The sequence below is a fragment of the Bufo bufo genome, chromosome 8 (assembly GCF_905171765.1).
Source record: "Bufo bufo chromosome 8, aBufBuf1.1, whole genome shotgun sequence".
Taxonomy (NCBI): domain Eukaryota; kingdom Metazoa; phylum Chordata; class Amphibia; order Anura; family Bufonidae; genus Bufo; species Bufo bufo.
In genome coordinates, this window is record NC_053396.1 from 38,430,228 (window position 1) to 38,451,746 (window position 21,519).

At 45.1% G+C, this 21,519-nt stretch overlaps 1 protein-coding gene across 3 annotated transcripts in view; it reads left to right on the plus strand.

The window, feature by feature from the left end:
- LOC120978258 (spermatid perinuclear RNA binding protein) overlaps positions 1–21,519 on the plus strand; it is an 81,305-nt gene that overhangs the window by 33,158 nt on the left and 26,628 nt on the right. For 2 of the 3 annotated variants that reach the window (XM_040406493.1, XM_040406491.1), the window contains exons 5-9: positions 11,949–12,043; positions 12,584–12,679; positions 13,639–13,750; positions 16,019–16,116; positions 19,298–19,409. In XM_040406493.1, the coding sequence (XP_040262427.1) occupies positions 11,949–12,043; positions 12,584–12,679; positions 13,639–13,750; positions 16,019–16,116; positions 19,298–19,409 (513 nt within the window). The remainder of the gene's footprint in view (positions 1–11,948; positions 12,044–12,583; positions 12,680–13,638; positions 13,751–16,018; positions 16,117–19,297; positions 19,410–21,519) is intronic. The other variant, XM_040406492.1, reaches the window with a different exon arrangement.

Sequence of the window (21,519 nt, forward strand, 5' to 3'; positions counted from 1 at the left end):
ACTTGAATGGGGGCGGTTGTTACTTACATTATCTTGGTAAGTGCTAAGATTTGCCAAAGTCACTTTCTTTAGGTACACAACGTAAAGTTCTATTCCGGGAAAACGCCTTTAAGTCATGATAGTGCCCCCCACAGTGCCATCCCCTCCAGCTAGTGAGAAACTATACGTCCCATCCACATACACACAATATCTGGTCCTACTTCTGGGAAGCTGTGTGACCTCCTCTTTGGGAGCTCTAATGGTAGCCGTTTCAGATCTCACCTAGCTTTTCTGAACTTGGCAAGCAGATTGGTATATGGTCCCCTTTCACTACCAAGTCGGCGAGCTGCCAGTCCTGCTTCCCTCATGACGCCCAGTAATTGTAAACAAATGCATATAGGAAAAGATGTCAGTCACTGTGTGCGGGCAGGGGAAGCAGGGCTCTCTCCATGGCCGTGTTCACATGGCGAGTCTTTCTGTGGGCTGTGAGATGCGCAGCAGAAATCTCAGGCTGACCCTTGGGATTCTGCCTCAGATCCGCATACAGACTACGTGTGGCTATCCAAAGCAAATCGGAGCGGAATCCATCTCCAGAATGGACGTACTTTTTTCGGTAATGTGAGCTATTGAGTGGATTCTCACTGAAAACCATTGGATTTCACATAGCTTTCCATATGAAAAATCAGCCGTGTGAACATCTCCTGAGTAGGGATGAGCGAACCCGAACTTTACAGGTTCGGTGTTCGGGTGGTGTAGGAATTCCTAATCAGTTCAGCGGGTGAATATATAGATATCTTTCTGAATCCATGCTGTCAGGGCTCAGGAGTAGAGGTTCGGTGTTCGGGTGGTGTAGGAATTCCGTTAAAACGGAATTCGTGGAAGGAATGCAAAATGGAAGCCTTTAAGACGCATTCTGTTTCGATCCATCATAATAGAAGTCTATGGCCAAGCATAACGGATCCGTCTGTTTTCAGTCCTGCATAACGGAGACTAGACGGATCAGTTATGCTCGGCCATAGACTTCTATTATGATGGATCGAAACAGAATGCGTCTTAAAGGCTTCCGTTTTGCATTCAGTCTACGAATTCTGTTCTATTTCGTTATAACAGAAGCCCTGACGGCATTGATTCAGATAGATATCTATATATTCACTAGCTGAACTGATTAGGACAACTCCCAGCATACACACTTACTTGGCTTTCCATAGAAGTGAAAGGAGGATTCTGGGAGTTGTAGTTTCCGAACAGTCCTGGGTTAGAATTTTTAACCATTTAATAGAAGACGATCACCTTTGGGATTAAAGCTCTGTTCACACTTTGTTGGAAAGCACCTGGAATATATCCATGAGCCCCATGCACCTGGCATATGCATAGGAGTGTGTCTGCTTTCTTTCACACTGTATAGGAAATCATAGTCTGCTGCACTTTCTTATAGAGAGCAGCAAAATATATATAAAAACTATATTACACTATCACATACACAATCCCAACCCTTCCTTCCGTGATCAGGCCATTGTATCTGTATTCCCTTATATGATATACCTGCTCAATTCACACATCCGTCATGATACTGCTATAACTGACCAATATTTCCCGAGGTATGGTTTTTGACTATGCTAATCTATATCCTAACAACACCGAGCAGCGTAGGTGCAGTGGACCTGTCCTGTGTGTACTTCATGCAGTCAGAATGATGCTTGTGTCTTCATGGGCTGACCTCATTTTTTATATCATTCTGCTGGTGTTTCGCTCTGCTATGTAACGGGACCTTCCTGCACATCTTCTGTTGGCTCTGGGACATGGTGGATCTACTCACTGCTCATTCATATCACCCCTAGGACAAGGCATGACATCTTGCAGGCTCTGAGGGTGTTCATTAGTGAGTGAAAGTGATAACTGTCTGGTGGTTTATAGTCTGATGCCCTGTCTGGGGCATATGGCGTTATGTTGCTTCAGGGGACTCTAGATATCACTGCTGCGATCAGTAGTGCCGTACACTCGGTTATTGCCTTTTTATGCTTATTGGTGCGTCAAGGCCTGTATGACTATAATTCAGGTGTATGTCACATGATCACATATAATTATACGACATACTAGCTTAGCTTAAATATTGCTGGTTTAACAATTTTAAGACTCGTTGGCCACCCTTGAATGCCATTTAAATGGGTTCAAAACTCTATGCTGATAAAGTTCTTAATATACGTATATAAACTAGTAGTGATCACTGCTCCAAATTCCCTGTCACCAGAATTCTGGATTATTATCTGCAGTAGTACATGAGTAGTACTGCAGATGAGGACTCCAGATCGTTCGTTTTTATTTTCTTGCGCCCTCCTGTCAGCACTCAAAGCTGCGCTGAAATAAACTGTCAGGACTGCTGAGCCATGCCAACATAAAGGAGAGGACTCCTGTGTGCCTGCAGCTTTAAAAGCTGACATTGGGAGGACAGGGGGGCAGTAAGGAAAATAAATATAAATATATTTATTAGATAATAGTCCAGGATCCTGGTGACAGATTCCCTTTTAAAGTGAGCCTCAGGTTCAAGAAAAAAAAAATCACATTAACTGGGGAATGAACAGAAAACGTACCCGGTGACCTCCTTTTCATCTTTTTAGCTGCAGATCCGCAGATTCCAGGACTCCTCTTCCGTCATCCAAGATGACCGCACCACTTCTCAGACTGCCTGGTGCATACTGTGCGTTTGGTAGCCCAAGATTCTACCGGCTGCCTTTTGGATTGGCCAGCACTGCTCACATGAACAGTTGGAAAGGTAGGAAGTGTCTTGGGCTACCAAATGACCAGTGTGCATGATTCAGCCTGAGATGTGGGGCAAGAGGAGCCCAGGAATTTGCGGTTCTGCAGCTAAGATGATGAGAGGTCACCAGGTAAGAGTTCTGTTCATTCCCCAGTTAATGTGATTCTTTTTTTCCTGAAGGGTCGCTTTAAATTTATTGAATATTTTTCTGCCTGCAGCTGCCACTAGAGGGAGCTTAGGAGCTTGCTGCCTGAGACATGAGCTCCCTCTAGTGGTGGCTACAAGCAGCCAGTGTCTTCTCTTTTACCTCTGGGCATGGGGAGCTTTGATTCCTATGAAGATATATTATAAAATGAATCCGCACAGAAGTTTGGGCTTAGAAATGACAAGATGTTAAAAGGTGGAGAATGGCTTTTAATCTTTGTTGTCAAGCTGTTTTATCACACAAGGGTTTCGTACATAGACCAACATTATTCATCGATTCATTTCCTGAAAGGTGCGAGTCCATTATATTCTGCTTTAACACATTCAGACTATGTGCAACTGGTCCCTGATCATACGAGCTGGTAATCAAAAACTGAAGCCTCTGTGAACAAGTCTGGGCCTAGCTTCCTAGCAGAGCATGAAGACACTTCATTCTAATGATGTTAATGTACAAGACAGTCTGATGCAAGTCTGTTTTCTTCTTGCCCTCACCCCATGATCCTTTCATCTGTACTTTGGATAGGATTCTGCGCACAGGTGCTGACTGGCTGCACAAAAATGCTGTGCTAGAGGGTAATAAATGAAATCCGTCTTGTAATTGATGTCCGGCTGTGCACTGGGAGGTAGAGCGACGGTGTGCTATTGTTCAGCATCACAAGTGCCATAATGAGGGTAGTAGTGTAACCAAGAATACCTCTCGAGCCTCTTCAGCTTACAAGACTGCAGGCACATCTTACATGACCTCGTACCAGCTGCATGATCAATTCAAGTCCCCAGTTTATGGTAGTTTTTGCACTCATTCCTCGTCCCCATCACCATATTTTGAGGCTGCGTACACTCCACATTTTGCAGACTGTGTGCCGTCTGCATCCATATGTCCATTCCACCAGCCTGCAAAAAAGATAGAACATGTCCGTTTTACAGACAAGGATAGAACATTTCTATAGAGGTGGAAAACAAATGGCAGCATGCACAGTGGCCAGGACCCGTGGTTTGCGGACTGCAAAACGCATACGGTTGTGTGCATGAAGCCTTATTCTGTACATCTTCCTTATTGCCTAGCAGACAGACTTTACCAATGCTACATACTGGGCTCCGTATGCACAAATACCTGGTGCTTTAACGGCTTATCCAATGTCTAAAACATGCCCCCCAATGTCCGGACCCCTTATATAGATTATACGTCACTCCTGATCCCCGCATGGCTGCCGCATCTCCCTGACGCACGGATCAAAACATCCAGCGACAGGGGGAGCTGCCAATAGCAGGCCGCGACGGGGACGATGCAGTGGCGACTGTGGGGGGGATCAGGAGTGACGCTGGTGCCGGGGTAAGTATAATCTGTATGAGGGGCCCAGTCACGTAAGGTTGGTACGGTTTTAAAAAATCTCACCCACATAATGTGAACAGTGGAAATTGATCTCTGGTGCCGATTTTAGATCAGCCGCAGGGCCATTTATGCTGCGGATCCCCACCACGAGTTTCTCCGATTGCAATACATAGGGCCAAGGGAAATCTACATGTAGCATATGGCAAACTCTGGGGTGGGAATTATGCCCCACGATGTTGGTGAGGGGTTAACCCTTCACACATTCCATGGTTGCAGGGCAGAGGGGTGGGTAGCCAATCAAGAGTACTCTCCAAGATGGTATTTTATCCGGATATTCTGGGACCGCAGGCCATGGCATAGGCGGAGTGCCACCGCAGCCTGAGAGATATTCTGCTCATTCATTTCCAGGGCCCAGCCACATGTAATAGGCTTTGCTAATGAGTGTTAAACAAGCTTTAAATGCTTGAAATTAACATTTGCGTGCATGAGGCTTAACTATAGCAATGCACAGACTGCCCAGAGATCACAGTAGTAATGAGTAATAATTAATGTGTTATCGGCCCTGCCAATGCCATTTAGGAAGAAAGGGGCATACGCAAATCACCTGCTCATTATTTTGCGCCTCTTTCGAGGCCTGGCTGGTATTTCTCACGCACGGTCTTGGCCTCGGAGCCGCGATGCCTGTGGGATTGTAGTCTTTGTAATGTGTCTGCCATCTGGGCTAAGCCTGTATTTTCATACCTGCAATGTCTCATACATCCGGTCAGCGGATTAGCAGAATATGTTGGCTCTGCAGCTCCCAGTGCTGGTCTAGATCCTCAAACCATTTGACCCAAAAGATGTTAATGCGTTACCCAAAAGTGATGATTTCTGGTTTTCTGGAGATTAGCACATTTTTGCAGCCTTTCAGTCTGTGATTTCAGTTCTTCATAACCACTCATTTACTGTAGTTTCTTTCCAATTTATATGTGAACTTGGAGCAGATGTTCACATTGAAATGAAATGGCTAAATCCATGTGCTTTGCAAGCCATTCCTGGGGCCTCCGGTTTAAAGGTGCAGTCTGACAATTTTCTTAATTTTTTCTTTTTTTTTTCAAATTAATTTCTGGTCTCGATCACTGCTGTCTGATTGACATGCCATAATAGCCATTCTTGGGACAGTTCTGTTCTCTTTTGCACTTCACTTGTTATCTTAGAAACAAGGTCAGCCTTTTTCCGTCCCTTGCACCATACAGTGCCATGTTCCGATCGGCTACTCTGTCAGAGGCGTCCATCACAAATTCCATTATAAAATGCCTGCAGAATCCCATCAGTAGTCGTATGGCAGAAATGGGGCTTCCGTTATTCCCGTGCTGCTCCTATAACTGAGCAGAACGAAAATAAAAGGCGGCAAAGTGAACATGTGTTTCTGAAGGCAGCCATTGATTAGTATTCAGGCAAAAGTGGGGAAAAAAACGTATTCTATAGTCATTCACACAGACAAGATCAGTACTGTTAGTGGTACTGTGGCCTACTCGCCCCAGACCTATGAATTATTGTGTGTGTGTGTGTATATATATATATATTTTGATGCAGGCCATATTCTTAGTGCATCAGTAGCATCTCCGTTGTTGCGTGCCAGGTGCCAGATCCATTCTATTACAAATACCACCTGCGCTTACCACCAGGATAGCACTGCACTTGACAGTGGCTCTGAGTGAAGCCTTATGTGAACAGAGCCTAAGAATCTGGTCACAGTTATTAAAGGGGTTTTCAGAGATTTATCTTCCGGATAAGTCATCAGTATCTGATCAGTGGGGGTGGGAGATTAGTATTGATGGCCTATCCTCAAGATAGGTCATCAATGTCTGATTGGTGGGGGTCCGTCTCCTGTCATCCTCACTGATCAACTGTTTCAGGAGGCTGCCACACTCTGAGTGCTGCGGCCTTTTCGTAGGCCAGTGACGTCACATTTATCGCTCACATGACCTAGCCCCAGCTTGTTAGATTGTGAGGAGGCCGCAGTGCCCATCGGAGGCCTCTTCAAACAACTGATTGGTGCAAGTATCGGACCTCCACCAGATATGGATGACTTATCCTGAAGACAGGCCATCAGTATTAAACTGTCGGGGAAAAAAAAACTTTAACGTGAGGTCCATCAGGCTTTCCAGGAATTTTGATGGCAAGAATAGCAGAGTCTGCAGTGTTGTTGTTGTTGTGGATCCCTAGGGCCCTCAATAGATCCAGTTAAGGTCAATGGGTCTTTCAGGTTTGTCCAGTATCAATGGACCAGACGCACTGTAGCTGTCGTGGCTCCCTCTATAAGGTCCTGTCTCAATGCTTAAAACAACAAAGAATTTAAATAAAGGCCCTTTTTCTTTAGGCTACATTCACACCTAAAGTGTTTTGCGGACCGCACATGGCCGGCACTATATTGAAAATTGCTATTCTTGTCCGCTCTATATTTTTGCGGGGCTGCGGAACGGAACTACAGATGTGGACAGCACACGGTGTGCTGTCCACATATTTTGCGGCCCCGTTGAAATGAATGGATCCACACCCATTCCGTAAAATTGCGGAACGGATGCGGACCCATTTATACGGTTGTGTGAATGAGCCCTTAGGCTGTTAAATCCTTTTTAGCATAGAGCTGGATCATCATTCCTTAACTGTGTGGCATCTCTCTGAGACCAAATTGTTCATGTCTTGCCTCACCTCTGAGACTTCTCCATTGGACTGCACCTTTAAACCTTTGCTAGAATCCCCTAAGGGGGCCGGGAGTATCTAATCTGAGCTCTGACGTTGTGAATATGATAGCAAGGAACAATGCAATGCAAACATCTGCTGTGGAGTTCGTCAGGACGGAAAATATGTCTGTAGCACTTCTGACGCCGGGGCAAACATTTCCACAGAAAACGAGTCCCCCTTTTCTCCGCACACGTTTAGCAGCAGTCTAAACAATGCAATATTAACGGATGGGATGCTGTAGCGTTTGATCATTTTTAGAAGGCAGAATTTCATTTTCATTTTGATGTTTTCGCTATCAACCTGTGAGCTTCATTAACGAGGGCGAGGGAGAATATCGAATTCGCAGACTCCACCAATCAAGTCTCGTAAGATTAAACAATCTGACATTTTCCTAGATAAAAAAAAAACATTAGAATCTAAAATGCATCAAACCCTCGTCTAATTTTGTGTCTGCACACATCGGGGGGCACATGTCTCCATTCCATGGCGGGGACAAATTTTTATAGCGTGCTTATGGCGTTTTATGGCAGGTGTCGCACGGATATATGAAGCCTGTTGCTTGAAGCTTCCTTTTTCTGATATTTCATTGGAAACGTATACCTGCTGACACATCTAGTGGGTTTTCACAATAAAAAAATTCATTTCAGATCATAGAGATGCATTTTAGATCAACAAAATACAAAATTGATGCATGGAAAATGATAGAGACGCCTTCTGTTTCTCCTACAGTGACATGAAGGCTTACAGCCGAGCATTTTGACTAAGGCCTCATGCACACTACCGTTGTGTGCATCCGTGGCCGTTGTGCCGTTTTCCGTTTTTTTTTCGCGGACCCATTGACTTTCAATGGGTCCGTGGAAAAATCAGAAAATGCACCGTTTGGCAGCCGCATCCGTGAGCCGTGTTTCCTGGCCGTGAAAAAAATATGACCTGTCCTATTTTTTTCACGGCCAAAGGTTCACGGACCCATTCAAGTCAATGGGTCCGTGAAAGAACACGGATGCACACAAGATTGGCATCCGTGTCCGTGATCCGTGGCCGTAGGTTAGTTTTTATACAGACGGATCCGAAGATCCGTCTGCATAAAAGCTTTTTCAGAGATGAGTTTTCACTTCGTGAAAACTCAAATCCGACAGTATATTCTAACACAGAGGCGTTCCCATGGTGATGGGGACGCTTCAGGTTAGAATATACTAACAGAACTGTGTACATGACTGCCCCCTGCTGCCTGGCAGGTGCTGCCAGGCAGCAGGGGGCAGCCCCCCCCCCCTGTAGTTAACACATTGGTGGCCAGTGCGGCCAGCCCCCCTCCCTCCCCTGTAGTTAACTCGTTGGTGGGCAGTGGGCCCCCCCCCTCCCCTGTAGTTAACTTGTTGGTGGGCAGTGGGCCCCCCCCCCCTCCCTTCCCATGTAGTTAACTCGTTGGTGGCCAGTGGGCCTTCTCCCCTCCCTCCCCCTCCTAATTAAAATCTCCCCCCTATCATTGGTGGCAGCGGAGTGTAACGATCGGAGTCCCAGTTTAATCGCTGGGGCTCCGATCGGTAACCATGGCAACCAGGACGCTACTGCAGTCCTGGTTGCCATGGTTACTTAGCAATTTGTAGAACCATTATACTTACCTGCGAGCTGCGATCTCTGCGTCCGGCCGGGAGCTCCTCCTACTGGTAAGTGACAGGTCATGTCACTTACCAGTAGGAGGAGCTCCCGGCCGGACCTGTCACTTACCAGTAGGAGGAGCTCCCGGCCGGACGCAGAGATCGCAGCTCGCAGGTAAGTATCATGGTTCTACAAATTGCTAAGTAACCATGGCAACCGGGACTGCAGTAGCGTCCTGGTTGCCATGGTTACCGATCGGAGCCCCAGCGATTAAACTGGGACTCCGATCGGTACACTCCGCTGCCACCAATGATAGAGGGGAGATTTTAATTAGGAGGGGGAGGGAGGGGAGAAGGCCCACTGGCCACCAACGAGTTAACTACATGGGAAGGGAGGGGGGGGCCCACTGCCCACCAACGAGTTAACTGCAGGGGAGGGGAGGGGCCGCACTGGCCACCAATGAGTTAACTACAGGGGAGGGGGGGGGCCCACTGGCCACCAATGAGTTAACTACTGGGGGGGGGGGGGGGGCCGGCCGCACTGGCCACCAATGAGTTAACTACAGGGGAGGGGGGGGCCCACTGGCCACCAATGAGTTAACTACAGAGGAGGGGGGGGGCCGGCCACCAATGTGTTAACTACAGGGGGGGGCTGCCCCCTGCTGCCTGGCAGCACCTGCCAGGCAGCAGGGGGCAGTCATGTACACAGTTCTGTTAGTATATTCTAACCTGAAGCGTCCCCATCACCATGGGAACGCCTCTGTGTTAGAATATACTGTCGGATTTGAGTTTCACGATGTAACTCAAATCCGACAGTATATTCTAACATAGAGGCGTTCCCATGGTGATGGGGACGCTTCAAGTTAAAATATACCATCGGATTGGAGAAAACTCCGATCCGATGGTATATTAACTCCTGACTTTACATTGAAAGTCAATGGGGGACGGATCCGTTTGAAATTGCACCATATTGTGTCAACGTCAAACGGATCCGTCCCCATTGACTTGCATTGTAATTCAGGACGGATCCTCCAAAAATCAAGGAAGACCCACGGACGAAAAAATGGTCACGGAAAAACGGAACCCCGTTTTGCGGACCGCAAATAAATACGGTCGTGTGCATGAGGCCTAAGGCTACGTTCACATCACCGTTCTGGCTTTCCGTTCTCCTGCTCCGTCTAGGAGCAGGAGAACGGAAAGGACGGAAAAGGCGCATAACTGATGCCAAACGGAGCCCTTAGGACCCCATAGATTATAATGGGGTCCGTTATGTTTCCGCTCAGAAGATGATTTTTAAGCGGAGACAAAAGTCCTGCATGCACAACTTTTGTCTCCGCTTAAAAGTCATCTTCTGAGCGGAAACATAACGGACCCCATTATAGTCTATGGGGTCCTTTAGGCTCCGTTTGACTCAGTTTGGCGTCAGTTATGTGCCTTTTCCGTCCTTTCCGTTCTCCTGCTCCTAGACGGAGCAGGAGAACGGAAAGCCAGAACGGTGATGTGAACAAAGCCTAACATGTCAAGATCACACTATAGTACATTAAAAAGCTGTCCCCCTATTAAAAATGATGGAAGCACTAGTTCAGAACCATTACTGGCGCTTTTTTTCACTGCAGTTTTTACAGATTTTTCTTCTGATGGATTTTGGTGTGACCTTGTACCGCTATCGGCCAAACATAAACCACTTGCATTTCACACACACCTTTTTAGATTGCAGCACTTACTGGTATATGTGAATGTCTCGATGGCTAATTCCAGCAACCACCACCAGATGTACTGTGGGGTTCCTCCAGTCCATGAGGCGTAGCATTATGTCTAGTTATCAATACAATTAATTGCATCCCCTTCTGGCTTCTATTATTATACAGAACAATTTACGGATCCGTGTTTAAGGTATGTTCACATGGTGGAATTTTCAGATTTTGGCAAAGACTACACAACGAAATCCATGTGAAAAAAATCCAGATTTCTGCCATGTATCCTCTTGCAAATCCTTGTGGGAGTTTTCCCACTTGAAAAATCTGTTGTGTGAACATAGCCTTTCACTGAGCAATTTTTCAGGGTTCGGTGCTGTGGAGGAGGAACCCACTTGAGGATTGTTCGCACAATTAAAATCTTTCCAGGATTTAGTTGTGGAAATTGGCCAATTCCTCAATCAAAACGCCAACGATAGCTTTTTCTTAACTTATATCGGGAAAAAAAAAACACCATGTGCACATGTTGGCCTTTTTTCCTGCCATTAGATTGTTATACGCATGTTTTGTATTGAGGCAGAAAACCATTCTAGCGGTTTTAGAAGTGTTTCCACCACCAAAAAAATGCCACTGAAGGCCTGGAATAGAAAAAAAAATAATATTTTTTCCAAATTCTCAACCAACAACTCTTCTAAACCGCTTCTTAATCCTCCACCAAATTAGAAATCTGACCCCAAAAACGACCTAATCTACTATCGGTTTTTTCTGCCGCGGATTTTGCTGCGTAAACTTAGCCTGAGATCTCTGCTTTAAGATCAGGGGGTGGCAAATAAATCCTAATGCTAGTTTTCTACTACACATCTTTTAGTTGATTTTTTTGCTGTTCTGAAACTGAACCGATCACTTAATGAAGGTAGTACTATCATTAGAAGATCCACTGCCGGCAGGGTTTCTCTGCCCATTGACGTAGGCCGCATTAAGGCCTTGTTTTCCCTCCAGCTTTAATGACTGCTCACATTATGATGGATAAAACATCTCCGGTGAAAACACTGCTCATGAAATATTGGTGGATCTAATGGCTTTAAGCCGGGGATATTTACCATTCAGATTTATAGCTTTCATTTTAACCTTGCTGTGGGGAATCCGATTGTATTAAATGATATTAATGTGCTGTGGCTGGTTTGATATTCCCACCGTCTTCCCCTATTATATTTAATCACTCCACTTTATCCGTACATGAATTCACTTACTCAGCTAATAGTCTTCTCATCCTTCTCCCCTCCCAAAAAAAAAAATTAAGTAACGAACACTTGGGAACCGATTTAGAAATTAGAAATGAGCGGTAACAATGGCTGTTGGAGGGAAAGTCGAGAAGTGCTACTTGCCTATTTTGGCGTCCTGAAACATGTTGTGCATTTTTAATAAGACCCCAGATGGTACATAGCTGTTATCGATTTGTAAACTGGAAGTGAATGCCTCCTTTGCTTTGTGTTGCACATTACTACTTGAATGGCCTTTGGATAATATAACCGCCGTGCACTTTGTGAACCATTCAGTTTCTCTGGGAGTCTTATTAGCTTGTTCAGATGCTGCCATACTCTTCCTGTGACAGAATCCCCTTGGTCAAATTGTATCTGTCTTTTTTTTTTATCCCATCTTATCAGTAGAAAATGTTGCGATGAAAGATCCTCCGGACTTATTGGACAGGCAGAAATGCCTGAACGCCTTGGCGTCTCTGCGACATGCCAAATGGTTTCAGGTTGGCTATTTGTTCTTACCTTATTGTTATTGTAGCCTTATGAGGTTTTCGTTTAATTTCTTTACGACCTCATGAATTCATGCACTGTAATCCATTGTAATAGAGCTGAGTAGTATAGACGTCTAGATTTCCTTTCGAGTCATGCTTGCCAAGCAGCAGTGCCATCTCTGTGGCCCAGTGGAAAACACTTGCCACTAGCCAATTTGCGCTCTTTTGGCCACCTCCTCCTTTCCCACTAAGTGCCCTCCTGCCCCGCTCACGGGTGGCACTGTTGCTGTCCAGACGGGCCGGGCTTCAGTAGCGCTAGCTGACACGCCATTATCATGAGGCTACAAAAGCAATCTTTACATGAAGCTTTTCAGTTCTATTTAAAGCCTGACCTCTCTAAACATGGATGGTTTTGTCATTCTGTAATTTTCTTTGCATGAATTTAATCATTTACTACTCAGTAATCACATTAAAGAATCTGTCCGAGGCCTTTGTAGGTTAAGGTAAAGTGTGAACACAGCAGCAGAACTGGAACCGTTTTGTCTATTCCAGGCAAGAGCAAATGGATTAAAATCTTGTGTAATTGTACTCCGCATTCTGCGCGATTTGTGCAACAGAGTCCCCACCTGGGCGCGGCTGAAAGGATGGGTGAGTGTCTCCTGGGTGATGGGGGTGGGATCCAGTAGGCTTTAATTGCTGCCCCTTTCTTAAAGGGGACCCGTCACCATGAAAATGCAGTGTAAGCATGTTATAGAGCAGGAGGAGCTGAATGCATGTGTATGTGTGTGTGTGTGTGTGTGTGTATATATATATATATATATATATATATATATATATATATATATATATATATATATACACACACACACACATTAATAATAACTTGTAATTTATACATTTAAATTCCTACTCATTCTGGGCTCTGAGGTCAAGGAGTCGGTCCGATCAGTGACTGACAGCCTTCCCTCTATGACTGTGTATACAGATCTAGCTGTCAATCACTGATAGGACCGACTCCTGGACTTCAATCAGTGACTGACAGCCTTCCCTCTATGACTGTGTATACAGAGATAGCTGTCAATCACTGATAGGATCGCCTCCTGGACTTCAATCAGTGACTGACAGCCTTCCCTCTATGACTGTGTATACAGAGATTGAAGTCCAGGAGGCGGTCCTATCAGTGACTGACGGCTATCTCTATACCCAGTCATAGATGGAAGACTGTCAATCACTGATAGGACCGCCTCCTGGACTTCAATCAGTGATTGACGGCCTTCCCTCTATGACTGTGTATACAGAGATAGCTGTCAATCACTTATTATAGAACCACCTCCTGGACTTCAAAGCCCAGAATGAGCAGGAACTTAAATGAATAAATTACAAGTTATATTGAATCTTTTAACATAAAACTAAATATCAATCTGCTCAGCTCCTCCTGCTTTATAACACGCTGCCTGCCCGGTGACAGGTTCCCTTTAATAGCCCTGTGCATCCTAATCCTGAATATATGTCTGTAACGGATATTACATTCATTAGGAATAATGTTGCTCTCAGTCCTCCAGAAATGCAGATGTGTGCTCAACATTTCCACCATTTGTTTCTCTCAGCCACTAGAAATCATATGTGAAAAAGCAATAGGGACGTGTAACAGACCCCTGGGTGCTGGGGAAGCGTTGCGGAGAGCCATGGAATGCCTGGCATCTGGCATAATTTTGCCTGGTAAGATTATTTAAACTGCACGCTGATGAGGGTTCATTAGGATGTAATTTTATCACAACATATAAGGGTTTTCTTTTTCTCCGCAAATGTGTTCTGGCCGTGAAGGATTATAAAATATATACATCAAATTAGAAAAAACCCTGCCTAAAGGGTTTCAGAAAGGATTCCCCCTTGAATACCCTTCTGTTTTATTTAATCTCAGTAGGTTACAAATTCTGCACTGGTTTATTTCTTTTGCAGTAAATGTTTATAGCACTCCAAACTCCCTGCATCAATATAGATTTGTATGATAAAATGCATGCTACCTGCGGCTGCCACTAGAGGGAGCTTACTGCATACTGTAATCCATTGTCCTTAGTATGCAACAGGTCTGTACTTCTAGTAGATGAAACTACACAGAAACATTTGTGCTCTTTTGCTGCTAGCAGCGCTGACAGAATACACAGGTCTTATAGTTGGAGTCTGGCTATATTCATGAGCAGAGTGCTGAGGACAATACAAAGAACCAGCACTCTTCACTTGTTCTTACCAAAGAAGAGTGCTGTGGGCACCCTTGTTCTCAGGATTTGATGTGCCCTAGTAGTCGGACCCTGACCGTTCAGTTTTATGGCCCAATTGACAGGGAATAAAAGATATTTGTCAGAAAACCCTGATACTAAGGCCTCATGCACACGGCCGTTGGGTGGCCGTTCCGTGCATTGGGGACCGCAATTGCGGTCCCCAATGCACGGGCAATATCCATGCAGCGGGCTGGACCCATTCAACTTGAATGGGTCCGTGGTCAGTCCGCACCGGTGCGGAACAGCGGAAAGAAACACCACGGAAGCACTCCGTAGTGTTTCCAGTGTTCCGTTCCGCATCTCCGGAAATGCGGACCCATTTAAGTGAATGGGTCCACATCTGTGATGCGGAGTGCACAAGGCCGGCGGCCGTGGAGTGCTGACCTGCTGTTTGCGGGCTGCAATACACCACGGCCGCCCAATGGCCGTGTGCATGAGGCCTAAAGACTAAAATGCTGGAAGAGGGTGGAACAGTGAGTATATATCAGTGTGTGTGTATAAATATATATAGTAAAGGCAAAATGGGAGGCAGCACCAATGTAGGTATAATATAGCCGGGTGCACGCTCTGAGGGCTGAAGCTTACCCAAATATAATATGCAAAAAAGAGCAGCACTCCAACGCAGGATAAAATAAAATCCAGGAAAATGTATTCACCCATGGTGTGGCGACGTTTCGGCTCTACTATTGAGCCTTTTTTTATTTTATTTTATTTTATTTTTTTCAGGCCCTTTAAATGGACCTGAGGCAACCGCAGCGGTGAGCAGGTGTAATCACCAACTTCTGATCCGCCATCCGATTCACTTCAATTGGACGGCTCCTTGCTATTCACTTGAATAGGGAGGAACCATCCCATTGAAGTGAATGGGATAGCGTAGTTGTAATTACATCTGCTCAACGATGCAGTAGCGACGGCAAGCAGGTAAACAATGAAGAGCAGACCGCGCTCGTATAAACGCTGTGGTGTCTTCAAACAGTTTGTCGGCGGTGACCCCTTGCCAATCTGATATTGACCTAGGTCATCAGTATAAAAAAAGCAGACAACCCCCTTTAAAAATCCATCCAAAATTATTTGTTATTAGGGAATTAGGACTTATTCACACGACCATGTCCATTTTTCCAACAGCGCAAAAATGGATCTGAGAAAACTTCATAGTGTAGCCTCCTAGCATGTTACTTTTTATTTTTTCACTCCAATGCTTAAATGGGGGAGTCTGATGTGCATAAACGGACTGAATTTCTTGGATGAAGCACACAGATCCCTTAAAGAAATATTGTGTGACTAGTCCCATTGACTTTTGTGGTGTCCGTTTTATTAATGGACAGAACATGGAGGAGGTAAAGCGTCGTGAATAAGCCCTGTGTAGAAGTGCCATGTCTGTGCATTACATGGACAAACTACTGATTACAGTATAAACTGTGTAATGCCTCCTCTCCCCTGGGGAGGCGCTGCAGGGAAATTGAGCGCGATCTGTCTGATTCATTGTAGATTACAGCTGATGGTTAGCTTGTTGTTGCGTTACCCTTCCAACAATACCCAATGTAGTTGTAGCTGTTGCAGTTCAGGATGCAGTGGGCTCATTTTCTTTTGTATCATTCGTACACTTTACCATGCATCCGTTTTATAGAAGTTGCACAGAGAGAATGCTTCTAGGATAATTGTGACAGTTTACCACGCTGTTTAACTAGATTGTATGTCTGTAACGCAGGAGGGCCAGGTTTACATGATCCATGTGAAAGAGAACCCACAGATGCCTTGGCCTACATGACCGTGAAAGAGCGAGAGGAGATCACACAAAGTGCACAGGTAATGAGATGCATGTGACGCCGTTACCTATTTATATAGCCTTTACGTTTCTGTAGCACTAGCGTATTCTGCAGCGCCGTGCCTACATTGTAAGCCCGCGTTCACATCTCTGGCGAACATTTCCGGGAGGCTGTTCTGGCAGAGAACAAAGACTTCACCAGACCCAGCAATACTGGATTCAACAGATCACTGCCGGATCCTTATTGACTGTATTGCGGTCCGGCGGTGATCTGGCCGCTTTCTGGAATAAATGGTAGGTTTCGGCCAGACAAAAAACGTTGCATGCATCGGTTTTTGGTCCAGCCGGCATTTCTTACCATCTCTTGAGGGAGATGTGAACGCAGCCTATTCTCCCTCTCTCCACTGAGGCTCACAGTTTGTACATTCGCAGGCTGCAGAGATTGGGAATTGGGGATGGTATGTGACTCAGAAGTTTTAGTCGTATGTCCTCATACAGTGTCTACCCTTTATTACCTGTCACATTTCTGCTCCCAGTTAGGGTTCATTCAGATGACCGTATATTTGTGCCCAAATACGGAACTTTGAGGAATGGATGTGGACCCATTCATTTCAATGGGGCCGCTGAAGATGCATACAGCACACCGTGTGCACATCCATTCCGCGGCCCCCGCATGCAGCTGGTATCAGTGTTTAGTGGATCCACAATTTGCAGACCTCAAAACGGATACGGTCGTCTGAATGAGCCCTTATCCTGTCAATGCAACCCTCCAAATGTGCAGTTGCTTTACAGGTTTCTTCTCTCTTATGACGCATAATGCAGTGTACATGTATATTGATGTGTGTAATACTATGAGTAATGGTCCAGATCCAAGTGTCGCCATCCTTCTATCAAACACCGTAAAGCCTAGCATTCCTATAGACATTGTTCAGAAAACCCTTTAATAAGAATAATGCCGTTCATGGTTTCTAATAAACGACAGTATAATAACATTAAGTAATGATATTACACTCCATTAAAGGGGATCTGTCCCCACGATTCTGGACTATTATCTGCAGTCATACCTGTGTAGTACCGCAGATAAGGAATTCTGGTTGCACTGCAATACTGCGGCCCGGACGGCTGTGCTAACATAATGGAGAGGACTCTTTTAGCACAGGGGGGCAGTAGGAAAATAAAAACTAGCAATCTGGACTCCTTAACTGCGGTACTACTCATTTATTATAGAAGATAAGTCATTCCTTTTAAAGAGTTATACCATCCATGGTAAGCGAGTACATATCGATACACTCACGAAGATAGCGGAGATTGTCACGCAGATATCGTGGTCAGCGACATTGACTTTGAATTGCCTCTGCTCCATTCAAGCAACTACTGGCCGCTGTCTTGCAGCTGAAAGAAATGGGGTGTCCTGTTCTGGTGACTGGTCGGAGTCCCAGCAGTCGGACCCCCGACGGTTATGACTAGTCCATTGGGTAAGGCATAACGGGATATCTCCTTTAATGGTGATCATCATACCACAGAATTGGATTTTTTATTAACGGAGAACTGGTTTGGAGCTCCACAGGGCACCACTGCCACCGTCTTTTAGGAACTGGTCAAGGATCCTGCAGTAAAATGTCTTTACCTGCCATATCTGCCCATGCCGCCATCACTTGGACAGGTCTGCATATACATGAAAATGCTGACATTTGTGAGCTTTGCAGGATGCTGCTTGATTTCTTGGTTTTCAGGGTCACCGTTCTATTCCAGTAATGATCTGCTGTGTCAGCAGTTCTCCAGAATGAGATCTAATATATGGGTGTAAAGAGGAAGCTGCTGTCTAGTAGGTATCGGGTATTCGAACCCATGCTGGAGCCCTCGCCACGCTCTGACCAATCTTTCATTTGTGCAACTGCGAAACCTAATGAGACGGATCTTATGTCATTCTCCTCTTCTCAGAATTGTGTGGCGGGGGTGTTTGGACGGTGATTAAAGGAACGACTGCAAGATATACTTTGGGATCCAGCGATCCAAAATACTTGAAGCCATTTGCTGCTGTATCATGTCGTCAAGGAATTTAGTAGTGAACGTGTTGCATTGAATGTCTGCTTATGAAGTAGTTCACTTTACAAGGGAGTGGAGGGTGCGAATGACATGAACTTCACAGGAAACATCGGTGGTGCCGTTTACTGTCCATGGCCCCGAATGTTACCGGTATTTTTTTTCATTTTATGTGGTTCCAATGATGAGAAAGGAACGCTCTGTCAGTCTTGGGTGAGATCTTTGGCTTTATCTCAGTGTCTTTGGAAATGAGCCAGGGAGTCAGTGGAGGACAACTATTTCTGGGATGTCGGAGCTCCCGTCTCTTGCATAATAATTCCTGTTTGTATTACTATTCTATTACTCTAGGCCTATTCACGGAGACTAGATAGAAGATACCTTCATTCTACTTGTTAACTGCATTGCCAGTGGCTACTCCATGTGCTACATGTTGAAAGAGGAAATTATCCTGTAGGATAGTAAGCAGAGGCCAGAACATTACAAGAGCTTGTGTAACAGACATAATAGGAAATCTTCATGTCTTGTACATGTCTTTTCACCTCATTTTTTGCTCTGCATCCAGTTGGCATTTTTCGTTGATGAAGTTGGAACCTATTCGTTTCAATGGGGCTGCAAAAAATGTGTGCTGTCCCCATCCATATGTCTGTTCCACAGCCCCGCAAAAAAAAGATTGTCCGTTGTTGCATCGTTACAATGAGAACGCAACTGCAATGGGGACGTCATCCATATTTTTTGCAAAATACATACGGTCATGTGAATGCCTACTAATAAGAAAAGGAGAAGTAGTGTATGCGCCATGTGGGCCAGGATCTAGCAGAGTTCACAAGGTGTCCTTAGAGGAGGATCAGTCTGGATCAGGGAGTTGTATAGCTCTCTAAATCAGATAAACTCTTATTAATACACAAAACCTCATTTTCAAATACAGTATTAGGGAATTAGGACGTCTTCACCTTTGTTTGTTACCCCGTGCAGAGAGCAGCTAGCAAAGTGCTCTTCTTGCCCCAGAGGAGCAGGCGCTACACAGACCACACTCTCATTTCAGTAGCGGGTCACTGCTGGGGCCTTTCCTGGCATTTCTGACGCGTCCAACCAGGGCCGGGCAGTGGACCCCCTACATAACTAGCTTGTATCAACTGTAGCTTTTACTGTCCATTGAACTTTCTCTCTCCTCTTTTACAGCATGCACTGCGTTTATTAGCTTTTGGACAAATATACAAAGTCCTGCAGATGGACCCTCTCCCCTCTAATAAGCCCTTCCAGAAATATTCTTGGTCAAGCACAGACAGGGAAGGTAAGGTGTCAACGTTGGAGCCTTTCCCAAAGCTATACCCCAATATATGAAAATTAGTGGGAAGTTTTTAAAGGGGTTTCAATTTCTTATCTCCTGAAAAATATTGGATCACAGGGGGTCTGACTGCTGGGACTCCCAGCGATACCAAGGCCAGAGTATATCCTCCGGCTTCCTTTCTCACTGGAGTGGTAGTGCGCATATCGGTCCACTACTCCATTCATTTCTATGGGCCAGATGTGCACATAACTTGGTAAGTCTCATAGAGGTGAATAAAGCAATGGACAGACATTTGCATCACCGCTGTATTTAGAGAAGGGACTTGGGGACCCCATGGGATCGCAGGGGGCCCCAGCGATCAAACAGGTGATCATTTTTGTGTGATAACCCTTGTAGGGATAAGTAATTGGGATTGTCTGGACGTATATAATGTTTTGGCACTGGTCATCTTTGGCCATGAAAATAAGACTTTATAATGTATTAATATTTATTGATTCTTTGTGTTCTGCATGTGAACATTGCAGCTGTAGCGGATTCCTGTGCATTGCCTTCTCCTTATCTTTCTTTACATTTTGCCATTTCATCCAGTAGATCGGACGTTACTTTTGTTCAGCACCAGCATCCCTTACCATTTCACAATGTCACATGTCGGCTGTAAAGAGCTGTGCACCGTACAAAATACGGAGAGGGAAAGCATAGGCTGAGCCATGGACACGCCCGCTAGACCTGAAAGAGCAATCATTTTTAAAACAAATTGAGTTTAAGAGTTTTCCAAAACATTATAACTGATGACCAATCCTTAGGATAGGTCATCAGTATCTGACCGGTGGGGGTCCGACACCTGGGACACCCGCCGATCAGCTGTTTGAGAAGGCAGCGTGCTACTGTGAGCTCCGGGGCCGTCTCACAGCTTTTTCCTAGGCCAGTGACAACACGTTCCTCGGTCACGTGGCCCAGGAGCAGCTCAGCCCCATTCAAGGGAATGGGGCTGAGCGCGATACCAAGCACAGCCGCTATACAATATACGGTTCTGTGCTTGGTAAGCACAGAGAAGTCTGCGGTGCCCACAGGAGCTGATCGTCGGGGGTCCCGGGTGTCAAACCCCCACCAATCAGATACAGTTGACCTATCCAGAGGACAGATCATCAGTTTAAAAATCCTGGAAAACCCTTTTAATTTATTTGCATGAATATGACTACTGATGCACATTACTAAAAGATTATATAAGCCTGGACAGCCCCTTGATTATTTCTATTCAACATGGTTACTTAAACAGTAATGAAAATACAAAATTAATTACTTAAAATTAAAAAGATGGATAGAGAATTTCAAGAGAGGAGAAAGGCATGGAAAAGATCCTCTAGCAGCTCCGATTTGTAAAGCAGTCGTGGATATTTCAGGCATGCATAGAAACCCATGGAGGTAGGCTGCTTTTACACAGTCAGGCCTCATGCACATGACCGAATTTTTGTTCCGCATCCGATCCACATTTTTTGCAGATCGGATATGGACCCATTTATTTCAATGGGGGCCGCAAAAGATGTAGCTAGCACACCATGTGCTGTCTGCATGCATATGTCCACAGTCCCGTCCCCCCACCCCCCCAAAAAATTTTTTAACATGTCCTACACCTGTCTGTTTTGCAGACAAGGATAAGACATTTCTACAGAAGGAAGAAAGAAAATGGCAGCATGCACATGGCCAGTAACTGTGTTTTGCAAATCCACGCTTTGCAGGCTGCAAAGCACATACTATGAGCGATTATCTGGCCATGTAAAAGGCCCTTAAAGGGGTTTTCCAGGAATTAAGAAAATAAAATTACTAAAAATACTTAAATATTACTTTATTAAAAAAAATATTCCCAAATAAATTTCATTAGTTATAATAGCAAGTTTTTTCTAGGGAACGGTCATCATGGAAAATAAAATGGCCACTGTCCTATTAGTATACACAAAACCTGTCCTAATCACACAGCACAACAAGTTACTTCACAACACTGCGGTAAAGAGCTGCCTCAGCCTCCTCTCTACTCCGCTTGGCAGGGATTATGGTCCTGAATACAGGTGATAAGATCTTCAGATGAATCTCTGTAGGAATGGAGTATATGAGGAAA